Consider the following 21,083-nt stretch of genomic DNA (forward strand, 5'->3'; position numbering starts at 1 on the left):
GAGAGGAAAAAACTTCCGACCGAACCAGGTTAGAGAGTTGCAGCTATCTGCTGTGACCAACTGGGAGTTAAGGGGAGAAATAAGAATAAAAGGGAGATGGGACAAAGCAACAACCTATACCATATATCAAATTCAGTGCCTATGTTCACAAAGATTTGAATTTCTTAATTAACATCTGCACAAAGGGGGGGAAAGCAATTTCAGTCTTCATCTCTAACCTGATTTTATTTACATGACCCATATTTACACGGGACTGCCGTAAACTGTGGACCTCTAGCAGTTCGGAGTAATTGTGGAGGTGTCACATGATCTTAATCTCATGTGAATATGTAAAGTAAAAAAAATCCCACTGCGAATTACCTGCCAGTGTTTTCATTAAGGCTTACATCTCTACACAGCGTGAAGACCCATTCATGGAGGGCTCCTGCTCAGGGAAATCTCAAAGGATGATGAAACAGAAACACACATGCTGACCTCAGATTTTAGTGCATTCAAGTTAAAAACAGAATATTTATCATGTGTAAATGGGCCACAGGAAACAGACAGCGAAGGGTAAATTTTCATCGCACGAGGTCCCCGGTATGAATAGAGCTGTGCTGTATTCATACAGTATAATGACAAATTTGAAATATAAAAAATATCTTGTGATTCTGAATATGACATTTCAAATTTTGATATTGACTGTTATACAAAAAGCTTCCATAGATTTTCCCTTATTTTTTTTGCTTGTGCTGTACTTTATTTTTTGTTTGCTTGATCCGTGCCCTTCCTTCGTGTGGTTTTGCTCCCCTCCCCCTACAGCCCCGTCCGCCCCTCCTCAGGACGTACAACTGGTCAGTCTGAGCTCCACCAGCCTCAAGGTGAGTTGGGTGGCACCACCTGCCGCTAGCCGCCATGGTGCCATAGTGCGTTACACAGTCAGCTACCAGGCCCTGGCTGGAGAGGACACGGACAAGCACGAGGTCACTGGGATCGGTGCAGACGCTACCAGCCATGTGCTGGAGGGCCTGGAGAAGTGGACTGAGTATCAAGTGTGGGTGAGGGCACACACTGATGTGGGCCCAGGTCCTGAGAGTGCCCCAGTGAGGATGAGAACCAAAGAGGATGGTAGGTTGATACTTCCCTTGAAGCAGAGTGCTCTCAAACTGTTTTCCTCTCTGTTGCTTGCGGCAGCCTTTGACGATTGTCTTTCACCCTCTTCAGATGTTACACCACAATTTCCTTCGTCCTGCTGATGAATTTTGAGATAATGAGGTGGTGGTCGTGACAGCAGGGGTCACCTTTTCTTTGTTTCCTCCTCTTCCCAGCTTGTTGTCTATGGCCTTTGCACCTTTTGTGGGTTAAGACTGATCACTCCCAGGCCTCAGTTCTCCACCACTCTGGTTTCACTGGCTTCTTGTCTTCTTTTACTGTTCTGAGGAATGAAAGTGGACCAAATCTCCCGCTTTTTCACTCTGTCTCTCTTTCCCCTTTTTCTCACTCGTTTTGTTTGCAGTGTGATAGAGGGCGGCTTCTCCTAAGAGAGTGTCGACTATAATTAATGTGTTTGAAGTTTGCTGCAACACAGCTTATTTCATTCTGGAATTAAGAGCATTACAGACATTGCTAGACCACATGCTGTCCCACAAGGGGTGTTTTTGGGACGCAGTAGTCTTAGAAGGTCTAAAGTGACTAGAAATTATTAATTCATGGTCAGTACATGTATCACTTCATTATACACAGCACCCCAGAATTTTAGATTTGTTTTGGATTGTCATTACAAAACGAAGTAAAATAAGATAAGTCACGACCTCGTCTCTTTCTCTTTGCTCTCTTCTCATCCTTTCCACTGTCCCTCCATCTGTCTGTGTTTCTGTCTTACTCTTTTAATCTGCCCTTCGTCCTTGTCTGATTTTCAGTGCCGGGAGCACCCCCGAGGAAAGTGGAGGTTGAGGCCATAAATTCCACAGCTATCCGAGTCACCTGGAAGCCACCCCTGCAGGGGAAGCAGCACGGCCAAATCCGAGGCTACCAGGTCGTCTTCTCCCGGCTCGAAAACGGAGAACCGCGAGGCCAGCCTAACATCATGGATGTTTTTTTGCCAGAGGCCCAGGTACTGCATGATGTTTTACTCTTGCCTGCTCTTTCTGCTCTTCTTCCTCACTGTCTATATCTGTTTTATGCTCATTTACCATTATTTTCATTCCCCACTGCCTCCCTATTCTCTTCCATTGTCTGAGTTCACACTTCATTTCCCCCATACTGGGTGACACACATGGAATTTTCTATCTTGTCAACTGGAGTTTCCATCCTCCCCTCTTTTCTTTTTTGTTATCTATCTCCACATGTGACATTTGACTCTAAATTGGTACCCTGCTCCTACAGCTTTAGATTAGCTGTCCTAATAAGATCCACTTTAATTCTGCAGTAATAGCTATTAAATATTTTATATGTGTTACATCAGGACGTGGCTTAGTGGAATCAATGCACCTCTCTTTGCGGTTTTAGCAGTAATACATATGCACTGCCTTGTTACCATGTTTATAAATTAGAGCTATTTTCCTGACACCGCCCTTTACGCATTAATGCAAGCTGCTTGGAATGGCCCAAAGCTGTGCAACGCCATGAGATGGATGAGAGATTGTAATCCTTAAGAGGGATTCAGAGATTCATGAATATCTTAAAACCGCACTCGTACTGCTTTTTTTCTCTCTCTGTGTTTGAGAGAGGAGAGACCAGCTTAAGAACCTCCTTCTGATTGTTTGCCGGGAGTAACATTTGCACGAGCACGCATTCACTCCCGCCCTCAGTGGTCTTCCACAAAAGCATCTAATTTGAACAAGGAAGTGCTCCCTGGCCACAAGAAAACCACCCACATATATATATATATTATCTGAGCTCTGTTTGCTGATAAATGGCAGCTGTGGCAGACCAACAAGTTGCTGGTTCAGTTCCCAAGCAGTGCAAACTGCCTTGCCCTTTCAGAAGAGTTATTAACCCTCGTTTGCTGTCCTGTGTCTCATCATTACACAAGTGGAAACGCTGTTAAAGTCACAATGTGATGAATCAGTGTGTTACATCCCAAGGGATGATAAGTAGGAGCTTGTGGATTCCAGTTGTGTAATGACATATTCTGTGATTTAAAAAAAAACAACAAACAAACAGAAAAACATCATAAATCATTTATATGTGGCTGTCAAACTCACACAAGTCTCCACAGCAAGTGATTGACTGATGCAGTACAGCCCGTCGATGTCTTCACCTGGACGAAGAGAACTGCCTTGACTCCCGAGCACAGTCAGCCTTTATTTTACAGCAGTAGTGTTTGGCAGCTGCTACTGACAGTTCATTGTTATCAGACTGTCTACAAGAGTGCTTGACAGACAGGACAGCATCGCTTGATCTGGAAAGGGAGAAAACATGGTGGCTGCTTGTCTTCCTGTAAGTGTTTTTTCCACGTCGACATGTTCGGCGTGATTTTGTTTTGCATTGTGGAAAAACTGAACTAAACATGACCCTACTTGTTATGCAAACAATTCTCCCTGCCATGTCTCATTTGTGCCATGTTCACACAATAAACACAAAGACGCACTGTAATTTGGCGCCCAGGATAGCTCTCATGTTCCAGTCTAGTGTCCAGGACACCTCTCAAACAGACTGTCCCCTCCCTGGCAGACGGCTAAATTTCTTCTCACACCTTCTATTATTTTCCTCTTCTCCTTCCCTTCGGTTTGCTTCCTTTTCTGCCGTGACCTCCTTTTGCACTCTCGCTGCTTAATAAAAAGCTGATTGAGTAATTACCAGAGGCTTGCGTGCAGGTTGGTTACCCTTGATTGAGTCATCTCAACAGATTGTTTTCTATGAGACAGCACTGCGTAACCAACCTGCAAGGACCTGCCCAGACGTCATTAAAGACCACACAGTCAGCCAACGGTCCCTTATCCTTGTTCGCCCAACTGGTTTTAGAACAATCCCTTCTTTGTCACACATCTTTCCATTCACGCACCACAACAACTAGAAAAAAAAATCTAGCAAAGATAACATGCGCAAACACGATCACTTGTTAGACCGACCTTGTAGTAGGTGTTCCAGCTGGTCGAGAGGAGTTCATGAGTCATCCTAGAGACATGCAAATCCCTCATACGCACACCTGTAATTGATGATGAATAAAACGGGGAAAAAAAGCAATATCCTTCTATCCTGGCACATCCCATAGTGTTTCTCTCATGAATTTCCCTAATGTGTTGTGAAATCGGTTCCACATCCACCCTTTTTACCTGAATTGGATTCACAGTAAGCTTGCCAAGAGGAAAAGAAAAATCCAAATTTTCCAGGGCTCTCACATCATACCTGAGCCTCACCTTCAATCACGATTCTAAGCCGACTGATTGAATTGCAGATCCTGTCAAAATGGCTATCACCTTTCCCCTTTTCTTTGTCTCTGTGTTTCTGGCTCCTCTCCTTTTCGCCCTCTCCCAGGGTTAGCTGAAATACTGGGAGGAGAGCTAGGAGAGCTCGGCTGTGCGTGGGCGGTTTAAGCGCCTCTTTTCTTTTCAAGCAGGAGCCCACACAGCGCCCTCATTTCCCTGCTAAATTTAAACCAGAGGCCATGTTAACAGTGTGATGTTATCGACCCCTTTGCAAATACTTCTGTTGGAAAAGTGGCCTGGACCTGAGTTGGCAGCTCCCACACCACACGGTCTGCTCCATCACGGTGCACTTGCGGCAACCTCTGTGGCAGTGTATTTCATATACACATCCATAAAAGTGTGCAGAAAGTGCTGTGATTGAGTTTGAAGCCATTAGCCGCTGTCTGTGATTTCATACATTTTCTGCACAAGTTTGCCTTTCTTCACAAGTTTGCCTTTATTCAGCACTACTTTCCAGGTTCATTTTGTTTGACCACTCATGCGTTTTTGTAGTTTGTGTGAGCGAGGCAATGCTTCACTGCCTCTACGGCCTTCGCCGCCTCAGATTGGAGTTGAATGGGAATCGGGGGGAGGAAAAAAAGAGAAAGAAGCACCTCAGCCCGTTTCACTCCATCAATCATGACAGCTCCTTCTCTTCCACATCACTCGTTCCCCCCTCGTTCCCATTTTTATAGCCACACATCTCAGCCCATGTCATCACATTTGCATTCACCCGCCTGCAAATTATACCGCTCCGTTTCCACAAACGACGCTTATCAGCAATGATGCGTTTTCAGCTTGCGTTGGCATTTGAAATATAAATGGAGGATAATTTATAATTCTCCCATGGATTTAAGCAACAAAAAGGAAAGAAAGAAGCAAAAGCAGTTCCGATAGGAAGGAATTAAGCCCAAGATGAGATAGGAACTCTTGCGAACCTTAATGTGTTGCTTGCTCTGTTGACATACTGAGTGAAGTTGACAGTAAACAAATTAAGCAATTAGGAACATTGCAAACTGTTATTCATGGAGTTAAGCAGCAGCTGTTCTTTAATGGTACTCTTTAGTGCCCCGTTATGTCTGGGGAGCATGAGGCAGCAGTTTTTGATGTGCCGTGTGCCTCAACCAGTCACAACTGAGACCTTACAGAGGCCTTGCTCATACTTCACTTAACTGCTTGGTAATAAAGACTATCCACAGGGAGGAGGAAAAGTTGGGTCTTTTGTCTTTTCATATGCCAACAGTCAATAGAGGATGATGAACACAGTCTCCCCACCGCACAATAAATCAGCAGCGTGTGAGGCTTGCTCCTTTTGTTTGTGAAAGTCTAGAATAGCAAGGAGGGAGTGATGGGTGATCAGGAGGACCGGCTTTACTTCCAAGTATTTGTATTTTTTGCAGACTCCTGCCCGGTTAAACTCTGGTCATGTTAATAAAAGGATCCTGCAAAGTGTTGATGCTGGGCAGATGAAGAAGCTCTTCGTGTGTTTTCTCAGTGTTTGACAACGCATGACATTAAGTTGGTCTTGTTTGTATAGTTAATGGACACAAGTGTTAGCAAGTACAACGCGACTGGAGTTAATATTATGTAATACATTTGGGGGCACCGGCCCATTCACAGTAATTCTTGGTGGTTAAATATTGATTTTTGTCCCAGCCACGTCAATTGCTTCTCCCCTTTGAGTGTTCGCTTCTGTGGTACAGTCCACAAGCAGCTGTGACAATACTCGTGCACCCTAATGATAACATTTTTTTCCCCCACTCCACCGTCCTCACCCGCACTCCCACCCCCTTTTTCTGTTCTCCACTTTGTCCCTCATCAGTGTCAACAGTGTCATCTCTCCTGCCCCTTGTCAGCCGGGCCACCCATCAGTGAACCCCTCTGCAGGAACTGAACTGTGGAGCACGTTGCTGGTAAACGCCAGCGGTGGCGTTCTGCATCGATGGGGTTTGATGTCACAGGGCTAGCATAGCAGCACTGGTAATAGGATTTCATGCTCGGCACTGACGGAGCCCCGCGGCACGAAATGGGCTTTCACTTCCCCCAGGAATCACTTGGCCAGGCACAGCGAGCAAGGAGAACATTTTGAATACATATTGAAATATAATGAATAAAAGGCCTTCCCTCAATTTCTGTAAGAAAAAAGGAAATGCTTCACGGACTGTGCAGAGTTTACACTTCTTATCCAAAGTGTAATAGTCATCATAGCGAATAGAAGTCTCCTGATTGAGAAAGAGGGGGGCTTTTTGTTGGATTCATAGGCAAACCAAAAACAAGGCAGTGCATTTAAACAATAATAAAAAAAAAAAATTACAATTATGGTTACGCAATTTGTTGTATGCCACTCAACTTGTCTTTTTTTTACTCCTTCTCTTCCATCACACTCTATCCCACTGTTTTGTTCCACCACACGACTCTGCTGACACCTACATTCATCTGTCGGCGAAAAAAAGACGAGCGCTTTTTTTCCATGGCTGTTGTGTTGTTTCTGACTCATTTCTCTCCCCACCCTGTGTCCTGTGTCTTCTCTCCATCAGTGGAATATTGAGGAATCCACCGAGCATGTGAGTAACCCACATGTGTGCTGCTGGGTTCTCTTGCAGGGCAAGCTCTTTTCCTTTTTGCAGTTTGGGGGTGCTTGTGTGTTTGGATTATGAGTTGTGCGTGGATGTGTGTTAATTTCTGTGCAAGGTGTGTGACTTTAATCTACTCTGTGTGAACCCTCTGTGAAGATCATAACCGCAGCACGAAACGTGTGTCCAAATGTTTTCTTTTGTGTGTTTGTGTTTGCGCGCGTGTGTGTGTGTGTGAGAGAGAGAGTTAGTGTGATTTAGTCTAAGAGCTCCTACAACTTCAAAGCAAGATCTGATGCAGGCTTATTTTACCAGAAGAAAGAACCTTGTAGAAACAGCTGGGCAGTTGCAGGTGAACTGAGGCAATTCTGTACAGCGCGCATGAAGCATCTTCCCCCATTGAGAGTACAGTGCAGTCAAAGGCTTTGTGTCACTATCCCCGTGTGATGCCGACATTAATCGGCCTCGCCTAACCTGCTGTCTTCCCCGCTGTTTCAGATGACATGTCTATCTGAGGGGAGGAGCTGTGTCTTTTATCAGCTCCACACATCTCCGAAATTGCCACCAGCCTTTCATGTTCTTTTCACGTGCCTGGTTTGCAGCTCGCTGCTACGTGGCTGTCAAGCAGCTCTTTGTTATGGCTTATTACCCCCTAGACGTCATATTGCACTGGCATAAATGCAGAGCCACTTACTGTAGCCAGTCAAAAAATTCAATAGAAGTCTGCCAGACTAACGGATCCTATTTTCAGTGTATAAACAAGGGCAAAGATATGTTAAGAAAAAGGTTTTCAGCTTTTATAAAGTCCAAAAAAAGAATTCATTTGGGATATTTTCACTCCTTTTTTTCACCTGCCGACATTTCAAATGGAAAACTTAATGAATCAGTAACCACCTGTAGAGGCTGAGGCTGATCTCTTTTTGTTCTTCCTTCATCTGTTTATATATTATTTCAGTTAGTTTTGTATACGAGCCAGTGGGAAGTGCGCACGCTGTCGTATTTATTTGCTATTAGCACCAAGTTAAACAGAAACCTGGCTGCACGGCACACGGATTCCTCAAGCTACACCCACATGGCATGAGTCAGGCTCGCCTCCTCTCCCTCTCCTCTTAATGCGTTGATTAACACCTGACAGACAGCGAGCTACACGCTGTCAGAGGAGGACATCTGTTCACACATCTTTATTATTTCTTCAGCAGCCATGTTTAGGCCACAGCAGACTTTGTGCTTGGTAGCTAATAGAGTACGAGGCAGATGTCAACACTGAAAACATAAGCCTGCGTTACTGACCCATGGCTTTGTTCTCAGGGAGTTGGTTTTTTTTTTTAGCTTTCGGGAAATTTTGGCTGGCGTTAAAAAGCAAAAGATGCATATAGAGGACATTAAATATTAATCTTGAGCAAAAAGTTATCTGAAGGGATTTGTTTTAACAGCGCAGCCCATTTTTCTCTTGGTATTTTTCCACTCTAGTGAGGATAGTGGTGTTGAGAGGCTTGCAGAGAAGAATCCACTTCTATAACTAGTCGACTTGTTAATCTCTATAATGCCCTTTGGTGCTGTTCTAAGCATTTGCTCTAAAGGGAACTTTGAAGCCTGGGTTTTTCTATTTTCTGCTGAGTTTTAAAAGTGTTGCTAGAACTGAATCAACCTTGTCAGAATGGAGAGAGGACCGATCTGTGCAGCTGCCACTGCTGAGATTGTTAAAGCCATTTTGCATGATTAAAGTAATGAGACTTCCTCCATAAAGTTAAAATGGCTTTATGATACAGTAATTTAGCATTTTTCCCCCCATCCCTCTTAAAGGTTAGCAGGGGAGCACCAAATGTCCCTTAAAGAGAGAGGCAGTAAAAACCACCGTCAAACAGCGCTGGGTTATGTAGACTGTTTAATGTTCTTCTATGGTTAGGAAATTAAAACTTCATTAGTTGGAGAAACAGCGTTAGGGCAAGGCTGTATAATATTCCAAGCGTCTGAGAAGTTTGTGAGAAGTTCCGGCAGGAAGGCTCGTAGGCATCTGTGTGTTCGTCCTCTCAGCGGCCCCAGTCAGAACCGGACAACTCCTGCATGTGCGCTCAAGCCGAAGGCATTAAGTTGTTGTGCGTGTGCGTGTGTGTGTGCGTGCTGATGTGCACATTTTACGTGCATGTATACTGTGTGTATCCTTCATTTATGTATATTAGTATGTGTATTCCTGTGTGTGTTTCTGTTTGTTTGTTTGGATATGGGCTTTGTTCAAGCTCAGAGTATTTAATTCCAGCGTGTGGGTGTGTTTTTGTTCAGACTGATGCAGTGTGGTAAAGTGAGTGCCAGCACTGCAGCAGGTTAGCCGTAACAGTGTGTTACCTCAGTTGTTTTTCTGTCTGTTCATTCCCGACTGCTGAGTTACTCATTTGTTCATTCACCGTAGTGTGTCTGTGTTTTTGTGCAGAGACTGTTTGGGCAATCAGCCAGAGGAGAATAAGTACCAATAATCTTATTCTTAAAAAAAAAAGAAGTATTTTTTAATCACCCTGATGTTTATTTATCTGAAGGATTATTTTCAAAGAGTTTTAACAGCAGTCCCACAGTCGGTGTACTATTTTGTGGGTTTTAATAGTCTGTTTAGCGATGAACTTAAGCTCCTCTGGGTATTATCTCATGCTTATCCATGCAGCAGGCATGAAAACTGACACACGGGTGATGTTCTGATTAATTTAGTTGGTTTGTTAGTTAATGGGTTCAGCGTGTTCCTTACAGTTAGGTACAGGAGCTTTTCAGTACCAAGAAAAGTTCCTGGGCCTGTTTGTGTGCCTTCTTTCTCTATTAAAAGTTTGACATATTTTGTTTTTAGGCTAATTGCTCAAGAACCCACACGTGGTTGGAGAAGGGGGGTTAATCTTACTGCGGTTTCCTTTGGTGCTGTGTGTTTGTCAGGGGATCGGAGCTTGTGTGAGAGGGTGGTTGGAGAGGTTTCGCTCAGGCTCACTGACGCCTGTTAACATCTGACCTTGTGATTTTTTTTTTTTCTTTTTCACTTTTACAGGAGGCCATAATTGGTGGGCTGCAGTCTGAAACCACCTACTCTGTAACTGTAGCAGCATACACCCTGAAGGGAGATGGTGCTCGTAGCAAAGCTAAAGTCATCACCACAACTGGAGCAGGTCAGAATCAGTGTTAGTGGGGTTTTCATGTGAGTCTGTTAGTGTGGACTCTTGCTTTGGAAATCATTTGCTCATTGAGTAATGACTTTGGCTAATGATTTGTGATTGACAATGAACGACTGAAAAATACCAAAGAAAATCAAACTTGTTGAAACATGGTACGACCAAAGATTACAAAATGTATTTTGTTCAGTACGACCCAAAACGAGTGACTAAGAGCAGCCAAGTGTTTACAGAGGTCAAGTCTTTTCCATAGACGTCACAATCACAACTATCGCCATCTTGTGGCCTTTAGATAGAATACAGGTTTTTACTCATTAAGTGCCACAAATTTGATGTGAATTGAAAAATATGTCTTTGACTTATAAAGCAATTAAAGTGCAAGTAATTTTTTCCTATTTAAATCTCTACTTCGACCAGTGCCAGGCAAACCCAGTATGATGATTAGTACCACCATGGGCAACACAGCACTGCTCCAATGGCAGCCCCCCAAGGATATGGTGGGGGAGCTGATGGGCTACCAGCTGCAGTACAAGCGCACCGACGAGGACACCTACACCTCGCGCGAGATGAGAAAGACTGACGACCACCATACTGTCACTGGCCTGCACAAAGGCGCCACCTACGTCTTCCGCCTCAGCGCGCGTAACCGTGCAGGCACCGGCGAACCTCACGTTAAGGAGATCAGCACACCCGAAGACGTGCCCTCAGGCTTCCCGTCCAACCTCCAAGTTACGGGCCTGACGCAGTCCAGCACCCAGCTGACCTGGAAGCCCCCGCCGCTAGCGGAAAGGAATGGCAAGATCACACATTACTTGGTGGTATACAGGGACATCAACAGTCAGACAAACAGCACCAACCGCACCACCGAAACACACATGACTATCCAGGACCTTAAACCTGACACCACTTACGACATCCGGGTGCAGGCATTCACCAGTAAGGGCGGCGGACCCCTCAGCCCCAGCATCCAGAGCAGGACCATGTCGAATGGTAGGATAAGTGGTAGGACATCTGACTAACATTTATACATAAACACTTCAGAGATATTTGATATGAAAACATAATGACGTGCTTGCATAAACATTGGCACTCTTAGACGCGCAGTCATGTCATTGCTCACCACAAACACATGTCACTCGCTTCTGTTTTAAACTTTATCGGTGCCGTGTCTTTCCCATCTTCCACTCAGCATACTGTAGTACATGACTGTGTTTATTGATTTATAGAGTACTAATCTCATTACACGCTATAGTCACATTACCATGCCTCCTCGTCCTCCCTCCTATTACACACAAATCTAAATGTTACCCAGCATGTAGCTTCTCATGCATTTTATAATCTTATAAATGAAAGATTTCTTATTTATAACCATGCACGATGCCTGTTTTAAGACACATGTTGCCACTCCTCATGTCATATGCATTTCCTGGTAATCACAGTGATCTCGGCCTGTTGAGTGTGTCTTGTGAATGGGCGGCAATAAATGGGACAGGCTCAGGGAAATGGAGTCTATTTTTGTATGATCGGTAATCAAGCGTGAATGCGATTGTTAATGTTCTCTGAACACTCCTGTGGCTTTTCAGGTTTGGTCATAAGGAATTACAGCAGAATATGTTCGCGTTGTTTACTGAAGGGGCGACTTGCTCGTGTGCTGCTTTATAGTAGTGTGAAATGAAATTATGCACAGAGATTACTTTTTGTGGTGTACAAGATTTCTTACTTGAGGTATTAATGAGTGGATTTTCCTCATCCTAGCTTTCCCCACCCTGAACTTTGGTGTCAAAGCTGTCATGAAAACGTCTGTCTTGCTCACCTGGGATTTGCCACCAAACTACAAACCCCAAGCACCTTTTAAGGTAAGTACCAGCCAGGTAGACGGCCATTGCTGACACGAGGTGCAAAAAAGATTGAATATGAACTGAGTTTGCACAGACAAAATACTTGCAGTACAATTTAAATTAAAAAAACGCTGGATTAAAAAAAAAAAACAACTCTTATTCTACTTCAATAACATGTTCTGACATGCTGTGCAGCCATTTGTAATATGAAAAAGCAATATTAGGTGCTGACACTTATCACAATATGATTGAGTCACTTTTTGTATTTGCACAAAAACTATGAAAATCCCAATTCATGCTCGTTTATGAGGTGTAATAATCTGTCAAAGTGATATATCAATTCCCACCCAAATGATAGGGGAGCAAAGACAATTTAAGGTGTAAAAGAACATTGGATATGCGCCAGTGGGCGAGTGCGACGCTTGAAGCACTTGAGATGAGGTGTCAGATAAGATGGGCATCTCCCTTAGGACCATACTGTTTTTGCTTTTCTTTTCTTTTTCTTTTTTTTCCACGTGTGTGCGTTTGAGAGGGAAGAGAGAGTGGTGCGTGTGAGCAAACGATATTCAGGCTGTATATCTGTGCTGCCGTAAATCACAACTCCCAAGTTTTCCCCCCGTGTGCTTACAGATCTTGTATAACCAGCAAAGCGTGGAAGTGATGGGAAACCTGAAGAGGAAGCTGATCACGCAGCTGCAGCCAGACACAGACTACTCCTTTGTACTGACAAGCAGGGGCAACATTGCCGGAGGTCTTCAGCAGCAGGTGTCCATCCGCACTGCCCCTGACCTGATCCAGACCAAGCCCAGGACACATCATGCTCAAGGTGGCAAGATGAACATCACCCTGCCAAAGATCCAGACCACCACTCGTGTCAAGTACGTACTGATAGGGACTAACCACACAGGCTTGCTCTGGGCTAGAAAATGATTGTTATTAGTCAGGAATAACAAACAGGTTTTGCTTTTTATGTACACAGATTGTGATGCATATAAGTTATACATTTATCATTTTAAAATTGATGTTAATACAAAAATTTACAGCCACGAAACTGTAAATTTGGGACCTAATGCGACACGTGTGTCTGATCGCTACTAAAACTATTCGAGAACTTAGGATTGCAACTTAAACTCTGAGCCATTTTTGTGACACGGCAACTGATGATAATTGAGACTTAACATCAGGTCGAGCTGTGTTATCTTTTGACGCAAATTGTTAAGAGGAGAACTGCACCTGACCCTTTTCCTTCGAACGCACACACATAGCGACACGTCTGTGTAAAGGGGGAGTACACGGGGTTGATTGGTAAAAAAGATTACAGGGCTGTCAGGACTGGCCAAGGTCCAGCACAGATTGACAGCCACGGAGTGCCTGTGATTGGGGATGGGAGGGTTGAGGGGGTGTGTATGTGTAGGTAAGAGGGAGGGGGTGAGGAGTCTTGTTATACATCTCTTCTCCCACTACTAGACTTGAGTGACTGTTGAATCACAGAGTTGAGGTCTGGAGAGAAGCAGCTGTTTTTGCTGTCAGCAGCACCTGATTTTACAAGTAGTCAAATGCTGCATCGGGGGTGGAAACTTGTACCTGAGACAGTCGGGGCAGAGACGAAACATATATAACCTAATGCATTCTCCAAAGCATTCTCCTTTATTCATCACCTAGCCTCTTAGCTTGACTGTAAAGTCTTAAATGTCTTACTAATGTCTTTCTTTTCCTTCTATTTTGGTCTTCTTAGTGAAAGCAGGAGAAGACACACGAGTAGTCACATAGCTGCTTCTATTAACCTAAGGAATCCTATGGGGATCTATGCTAGCTGAAGGCTCCCCTCACTGGGATTGTGTTTGTTCCAGTCTACATGGCAGATGTTCTTAGTGATTAGCAATTAATTGGCGAATGCATTGCCAATCTGCTGGTGTTCGACCTTGGTCGGAACCACATGTGTTTTACTTAAATTTTGAATTCAGCCCAACAAGGATCACCGTCAAAGTACGCCTCCTTGTTTTGACTGTGCTATTAATGCACTTGGCCCACTTTGTTCTCAGTGTGTACGTGCATCGGCCGGTCTTTCTTAACACAAGCTTTATTTTTCATGGCAGGTGGTACTACATCGTTGTGGTGCCCATGTCCCCGGTGACACGCAAGTGGAAGAATCCAGACGAGATGGACATGGATGAGGTGAGTGCCAGCTCATGTCTGATTGGCTAATGTGCCAGGTCAGGGTCCCAAATAGCACTCTCTGGTCCAACTGGGTAGAAAGTCATGAGTGGAAACTAATTAGCTTTACCCTCCTGGGCGCCAGAAGAAAGAGATTTTAAACAATGACTCACTCGGCTAGGTGGGGAGTGTCCTGAGTGAATGCCAGGTCTGCAGACACCCATTTGTTGAATATAGCAATTTGTGTGCACATAAAATAGTTTGGTCTTTGTTTAATTATTTGTATTGTTGTAGATGTTAGGCAATCAAACTGTGTGGTCATTTTCACAATTGTAGTCAAAAGAATTACTGCTCTACCTCTATATTTTTCTTTAAATTGTTTATAGTCAGGCTTTGCCGCCTGTAGACAAAGTTTTACATGAGTTATTCAAATGAGGACAAAGATTTATGACTGCCTTATTATTCCATTGAATAAAGGTCTTCCTTGTCCATGAAGGAATTTAAGCTAAATGACATGCCTAAATATTAATAGCATAATTTTTAAGTAAACTGCGAGGCTCGTTGGTCTGAATCGCTATTGTTCAAGCTCCCTGTAGAAATAACAGAAGAGACTGAGAGGGAGAGAGATGGGACTCCCTGAGTCATTAAACACCGAGCAGGCCATTGTCTCCTCCCTCCGACATAATGATTTAATAAAGCTACATCTGGAGCAGTGCATGAGACATCACTGACAGAAAACAAAATGCTGCTGAAAACACAATGCCGCAGTGCTGTATGCGCCTGCTCATTTATTAACCGGGCTGGCAGTCATGCTGAGTTTGTGTGCTAGAGCAAGTGCTAATTGCTCACTTCGTAGATTGGCTGCATTGTTTGCAGTTATATTGCTGTGCAAAGGCCATTTTAGCTGTGCACAAATCATTATCTCTTATTTGGAGGCATGCTAACAACCAAACCTGGATGTCTAGTGCCAGTGCAAAAGCTTTTTTTAGACTTTAGGAGGAGTTGATGAAATTTAGAGAAGTTGGATGCCATTGTGTATACGGAAGAGAGATTTTTGACCAAAGAGCCAAAGTTGTGTATTGTTGAGAAATCTCTCTTTTTCTACCCCAGCTGCTCAAATCAAGTAGAAGTTCTGTCGTAAGACACCGACGTCACTTGGATTCCAGCAAGCCTTACATTGCTGCCAAGCTTGCGTCACTTCCAACCACCTTTATGCTGGGTGATGAGAAAAGGTACGACGAATTCTTCAACAAGCCCCTGACGAGCTCACAGCAGTATCTCTGCTTTGTCTTGGCTGAACTTCAATCTGAAGGGACTGACAGCACTGCTCAGTATGTAAGTAAAACATCCAGCTTTGATGGCGTAAGTTGCTTCTTTATTTTGCTTTTTAGTAAAGAACTTGCGTTTGTTTTTTAAACACTGAAGCTTTTCTGTATTTTGGTGCATGTTAATTTTTCTTTTCTCGGACAGATTATTTAAGTTTATCACCCATCCTCAAACTCTAATCACTCTGCTCCTCAAAGCGTTCCAAAATAGCAGTGGGAAGTCTAATTGTTTTTGTTTTTATTGCCAATTATCCTTTAATACTGCTGCCTCTAAAAGTCATTGTAGCTTGTCCGAATAACTCCCTTATCACTTAACAATGACATCAGAGATCTAGCTTTGCCATTTCGGCAGCAGCAGGGCCCTGCGCACATCTCTTTACAATGCTAATACTAGACTCTCGGCTTTCTCAGCCGGGCCCCAATGCACTCGTCAAACAGCTCCAACATGGAGGCCCAGTTCTCCGTGGGACGGTCTGGAGTAAACTTCACAGCAGAAAGAATGAGCGACTGTGATTGCTCGGAGCTTCACCGCTACCCGGGACATGTATATTCAGTAGCTGTGCCCTGAGTGATTTTATTTTATTTTTTTTAAATGGAAGAGAGCGAACGCTCCAAGTCCGAAACCCAATCCCAGACTTTTCACCTATTTCTTTCTCTTCACTCCCTCCTCTGAGCTTTTTTCCTTTACCCCTCTCTCTGCTTCTCTCGCCCTCTCCACATTTCTCTACCATGAAGAGAGCAGAGGAGATTGATTAGAGCAGCTGAAGTTAAGAGGGAGATGAGGGCCTGGTCTCAGGGTCTCGGGAGTCTGTAAAGCAGGCCTGATTCCCTTGAAATGCTGCTTTACATGTCCCTAAAGCCCCCCACCACCACCACCCTACTCCAGTAATTCCCTACTCTTTCACTCAGGAAAGAGGAGGGACATGCAGGGGAGGCTATAGCGGGCAACCACGGTATACTTTACTTCAAAGCAGATGCTTAAATCCCATCACTGCACAACACTCACTGTACCTGCAAGATACACCATGCTGGATCAGCAGCGCTCAAGATTTCTCTCTTTCTGTGCACTTGCCCTCCTTAAACTGCGTCGTACCCACCTGCTTTTAAACTTAATCACTTGGATCAATCAGATTCACTCACTCTGTGAGTCAGCCAGTGTGTTTACCTTCACTTCAGCTTTCTGCAGCAAACTCATTTCCTAAAATGTATGTAAATAGGACACTTAATTTCCTGAATTAGGATAGCAGATTAAAGCAAACATGAATAGTAATGCTGCAGTGTACTTCTGATGTACAAACACAAATGGTTTTCTAAAAAAAACATTTTACGGCGCCACATGACAAAGACTTTAGACAGAGAAAGTGCTGCCGTGACAAAGATTAAAGGAGAGATCATTAGACGTGGCAGTGCATTCTTGGCCCTAAAATGAGGATTCGAGTGTGGATGGCTAAAACTCACATTTTGAAGCTAAATCAAAATAAGCTGACAACCATTTCAGAACGTTGGTGCTTTTGTGAAAACATTCACAGAGGTGTGCATACAGATCGTGAAAGCAGTCAGTTTTTTCTACATATCATGTCCCCTAACTGAACTGTCAAAATGCTCTGACAGAAAAAAAAAAAAACCCACTTCAGGCTACAGCTCACAAATTCACTTAAAATATGCCATCCATGGTTCAAAAATACAATAAGGGATACAAAAAATCCAATAGCTGACCTGCTCCATATAATAAGCACAATATCTACACTAACAGGATTATTATAGAGCATGTAAACACCTTGATTTTCTCATTTCTCCTATCCTGGCTTCGCGTGTGCTTTTAAGCATACTGAATGGTGAGGTGGCTACTGCAGTCATTGATTTCTGCACAAATCCCCTAACTGCACTCCTTGGGAAACACGGCAGTGTTTGTTTTTGTCACCCCCAACGCGCCGCTTTCGAGCGTTTATTACTAAACACACGGGTACAGAAGGTAAAGCATGCAGGAGGATCGAGCAGTTAGCAGAAGCTGCCTCGAGCAGGATCTTCACCAGACCCAGGAGAATAAGACAACAAGTAGTGGAATAAATGACTTGTGTCTTTACCACACTTTCTCGCAACCACCCAAACTCCCCCAGTGTAGATCAAACAAGACCGCCAGGGTTTAATAAGCCCTCGTATATCAACGGCCACAAGCAGCCAGCAGTGGTTGGAGGGAAGAAGAGAAGGAAGGCAAAGGGGGAAGAGAGAGGGGCAGAAGAAGAGAGGGTGCCTTCATGTCTCCCCAGCACCCAAGGCGGATAAACAAGCCGGGGGAGGTGTGAAATGGGATGATAGATGCTGGGTGTGTATAAACAGTATCATTTAATGCGAGAAGAGAGTGAGGGAGGGAGGAGGCATGAAATATTGTGTGATGTGAGACAGAGAGTAGGGGTGGCGTTTGATAGAGGAAAAGAGGATAGCAAAAATTGTGTCTCGCGTCCTGTCCAGCCTGTGAAGCCCAGATGAGAGGAAGTGAACGAATGTTTGAGGAGGAGCTCGTATTTAATGTGCGCTTTTATTTTGAGGGAAATTAGATGTTCTGGGAGAGAGAAAAAAAAAATCATAATGGGGTGTTTTGCTATTTGCAATGCTACCCAAGCATTTCCTGCGTTCCCAAAAAGAATTGATATTGTAGCACTAAATCTGCCGGTGCTATGAACTCACAATCCCCTCAGCATGGAGGACGGGGTTGTTTGTTCATAATTTAAAAGGCTTTGACAGAAAATATTAAAAAGAGAGTTACGACAGGAAAACAAGATGGGAACATGAGCATATTCAAGTCACTGAGTGGAGTTTAAATAAAGGCAAAGTCACCATTCAAATGCACTGTGTCCCATCCACTCCTGGAGGTATTCCCCTGTAGCAATGCCTCCAGATATCTGAGTGCTTGGTATTCAGACAGTTAGAAAGGAGTAATACATGTAGTTTCTGGTGCTGAATGGTTGCATGGATAAGAAAGTAACCGATGAAATAGGGAGGTCATCGTACGAAGTAGACGAGACCAGCAGCCACACTTCTGTTCTTCATGGATAAAGGCATATTCATACATGCTATCGTCTTTCCCCCTCAAGTTTTTGTGCCTTCATTTCTCCTCCCCTATGTCATGCAGCGATGACAAGCGTGTGGGCTTTTCAGCCTCCCCGGGGAGGCAGAGAGAGCGGCGGATTCATAATAGGCGTCTTTGCGCGTTTGTGTTTTTTGTTTGGCGCGCACCCCGCAGCTTATTTAAGCCACTTTTGGAGAGTTGAGGAGCTCGCGGGGTCAACGGCGAGTTGAAACAAATTTGCCTGCGCTGTGCATAGCGGATTCTGTGCTCAGGGGATGGAGGAGCAGTGGCTGACTGGGGAAGCTGTGTAGCTCACGGGCCAGATAGCAGACTCGATACACTGCTACTACCACAACACCTTTTCCTCTGTCTCCTCTCTCTGCCATCTCACATCACCCACTATCTCCCTCTCTCTCTCCCTTGTTCTCTTACTTTGTCTCAGACAAATATAGTCTCTCTCTCTCTCTCTCACAGACACACACACACACACACACACACACACACACACACACACACACACACACAACACACACACACACACACACACACACACTCTTCGCTAGTGGCTGCGACCAAAACAAATACCTTCACTTGTGCAGGCTTAGAGAAGTTTGTGAAAAGGCTCAGAAAAACTGATGTTCCAGGTGTGCTCACACAAAAACATACACGCTTTTGTTTGCAGTTCTTGCACACAGTCGCACACACATACGCAACCAAGTACATCACTGATAATTCTTACAGTTGTATATATCTTTATCTACAGTATTTCTTTTATTGTTTATTCTCTTCTACTTGTCATTTTCTTCTATTTCTTCTCTAGTGGGGATGGCATTTAATAGAATTTTATCAAATCTGTTTTCAGCATCTAATTCACTTTCTAAATGCGATTGCACTGCAAAATGTGTTTAGCTTCATCTCTCTGTGTTTTTACCCACGTCTGTAGCCCCTCCTGTAGATGTAGATCCTGCTACATCTCTGTGGACAAAAAGAAAAATTATGCAATTTAAATAAACATGGTAAACTCTTTGGCCTTGTTCTGTTTCAACATTTAGGTGGGTGATACATGACAAAATACCATCCATATAAACGTCAAGGCTCCAGTGTTTCCCAGCAGTGTAACAATATGATCAATGTATTCACTCCATGTGTGCGTCGCGCATATCCAAACACACTGCATGCCCATACTTTACAGAGAGACGCGCACTGATCCAGAGTTGTAAGGGATGCACTTATGTCTTTCACTGTCTCTGACTCACTCTCAGATTCGCACATTCCTTCACTGCACCATTGCTCCATTGTGATACCGCTGTGCGAGGGCAGAAGCATTAGGAGCTGCGTGACTGAGCTTTTATCAGATATTAGGGCCGTTCAAATGGATGATCCCACTACTTCACCGTGACCACCAGACAAAAAGCCCTCTCTTTTTGTTCAGCCCTCTCCTCTGCTCTTGCTCTTCTTCTCTTATCCTTCTCTGAAAGCACAGCTGCAGTTATTTGTTACCTCATTAAAAAAAAGTTTTTCCCAGGATTCCCTGCAGGGCCATATCCTACAGCCTTTTTCGGGCCTTCCCAAAAGAACAGGAAGCCTTGTGGTGTCGTCACATCAGCAGCGTCCCATTGCTGTGCCGTTTTTCTTTGTTCTTGGATAATAGGTTCCTCCCAAAGGCGCTCAGAATGGTAGAAAGCTGGTCTCATGTCCCTGCTGTGTGTCTGTCTGTGTGCGTGTGTGTGAGAGAGACAGAGACAAATGTGAAACATTGCTGCTGTAAACTATTGCTGTCATGAAAATGTGAATTTTTTCACTTTCCTGCTTGAGTTATCATGTTTCCGGGCCCACTATGAGAGCATGGTGGTTTGCACGTACACCACTGAGACGTGCCGTATCACACACACCCAAAGTGTAAGTTTTCATGGCAGTTGTCCAAGAGCATGAGTGATAACAGAACTATATGACAGAGCGCAGGACTCTTTGAGCTCATCGCAGCTTATCTTTCCAATTAATATCTGCCTGTGCACTGAAGAGCAGGCTGCTGTGCAGCTAATGATCCGGATTACTGCTGCCTGCTGCCCCACCATTCCCACTGCATGCTGGGAGCCCAATTCCCTTAGAGGTCTACGATCTGTCACCCATATCCTTCCACACTCTGTACTCCCTATCCCAACCTGCATCTCCTATCGTCATTCAATAGGTGTCACGCTGAGTTCTAATGACAGATGCCTCACGCCTCCCTTTTTCTCATCTGTCAGCTTGCTCTCTCACAGTTGGATTCCTTCTTCTTCAAACCTTTTTTTTTTACCATGCACCATACTGCATCCCCTCGGGTACCCCGTCCTCAGATACATACACACCGATGCATACCTCCCCACCTCCCTTTCCCCCATCATTCAGAGACGTGGAGTGGAAAGATGTCTCATTTACAACCAAGGTGGAAATGCACCCTCGTCGTCACCTCCTCCTCTTCTGTCACGGTGTGAACACTAATGAAGAAGAGATGAGTCCTCTCTTGTGCCCCCATTTATCTCAGCGACCAAGGGACATGCACACTTATCCCTGCCTCTCCATCTCTACCTCCCTCACTCTGGTGTCACAGTCACT

General features: G+C 44.2%; 1 protein-coding gene across 22 annotated transcripts in view; it reads left to right on the forward strand.

Moving 5' to 3' along the window:
* The window catches only part of LOC102303372 (receptor-type tyrosine-protein phosphatase F), a 157,817-nt gene that overhangs the window by 107,906 nt on the left and 28,828 nt on the right, over positions 1 to 21,083 (forward strand). For 7 of the 22 annotated variants that reach the window (XM_014338180.2, XM_014338185.2, XM_014338182.2 and 4 more), the window contains 9 exons: positions 802 to 1,107; positions 1,899 to 2,092; positions 6,926 to 6,952; positions 9,984 to 10,101; positions 10,522 to 11,106; positions 11,860 to 11,960; positions 12,573 to 12,820; positions 14,039 to 14,117; positions 15,207 to 15,431. In XM_014338180.2, coding sequence (XP_014193666.1) covers positions 802 to 1,107; positions 1,899 to 2,092; positions 6,926 to 6,952; positions 9,984 to 10,101; positions 10,522 to 11,106; positions 11,860 to 11,960; positions 12,573 to 12,820; positions 14,039 to 14,117; positions 15,207 to 15,431 — 1,883 coding nt within the window. The remainder of the gene's footprint in view (positions 1 to 801; positions 1,108 to 1,898; positions 2,093 to 6,925; positions 6,953 to 9,983; positions 10,102 to 10,521; positions 11,107 to 11,859; positions 11,961 to 12,572; positions 12,821 to 14,038; positions 14,118 to 15,206; positions 15,432 to 21,083) is intronic. The other 15 variants (XM_014338188.2, XM_042226597.1, XM_042226594.1 and 12 more) reach the window with 6 other exon arrangements.

The sequence above is a fragment of the Haplochromis burtoni genome, unplaced genomic scaffold (genome assembly GCF_018398535.1).
Source record: "Haplochromis burtoni strain Fernald_Lab_line unplaced genomic scaffold, NCSU_Asbu1 Contig_219, whole genome shotgun sequence".
Taxonomy (NCBI): domain Eukaryota; kingdom Metazoa; phylum Chordata; class Actinopteri; order Cichliformes; family Cichlidae; genus Haplochromis; species Haplochromis burtoni.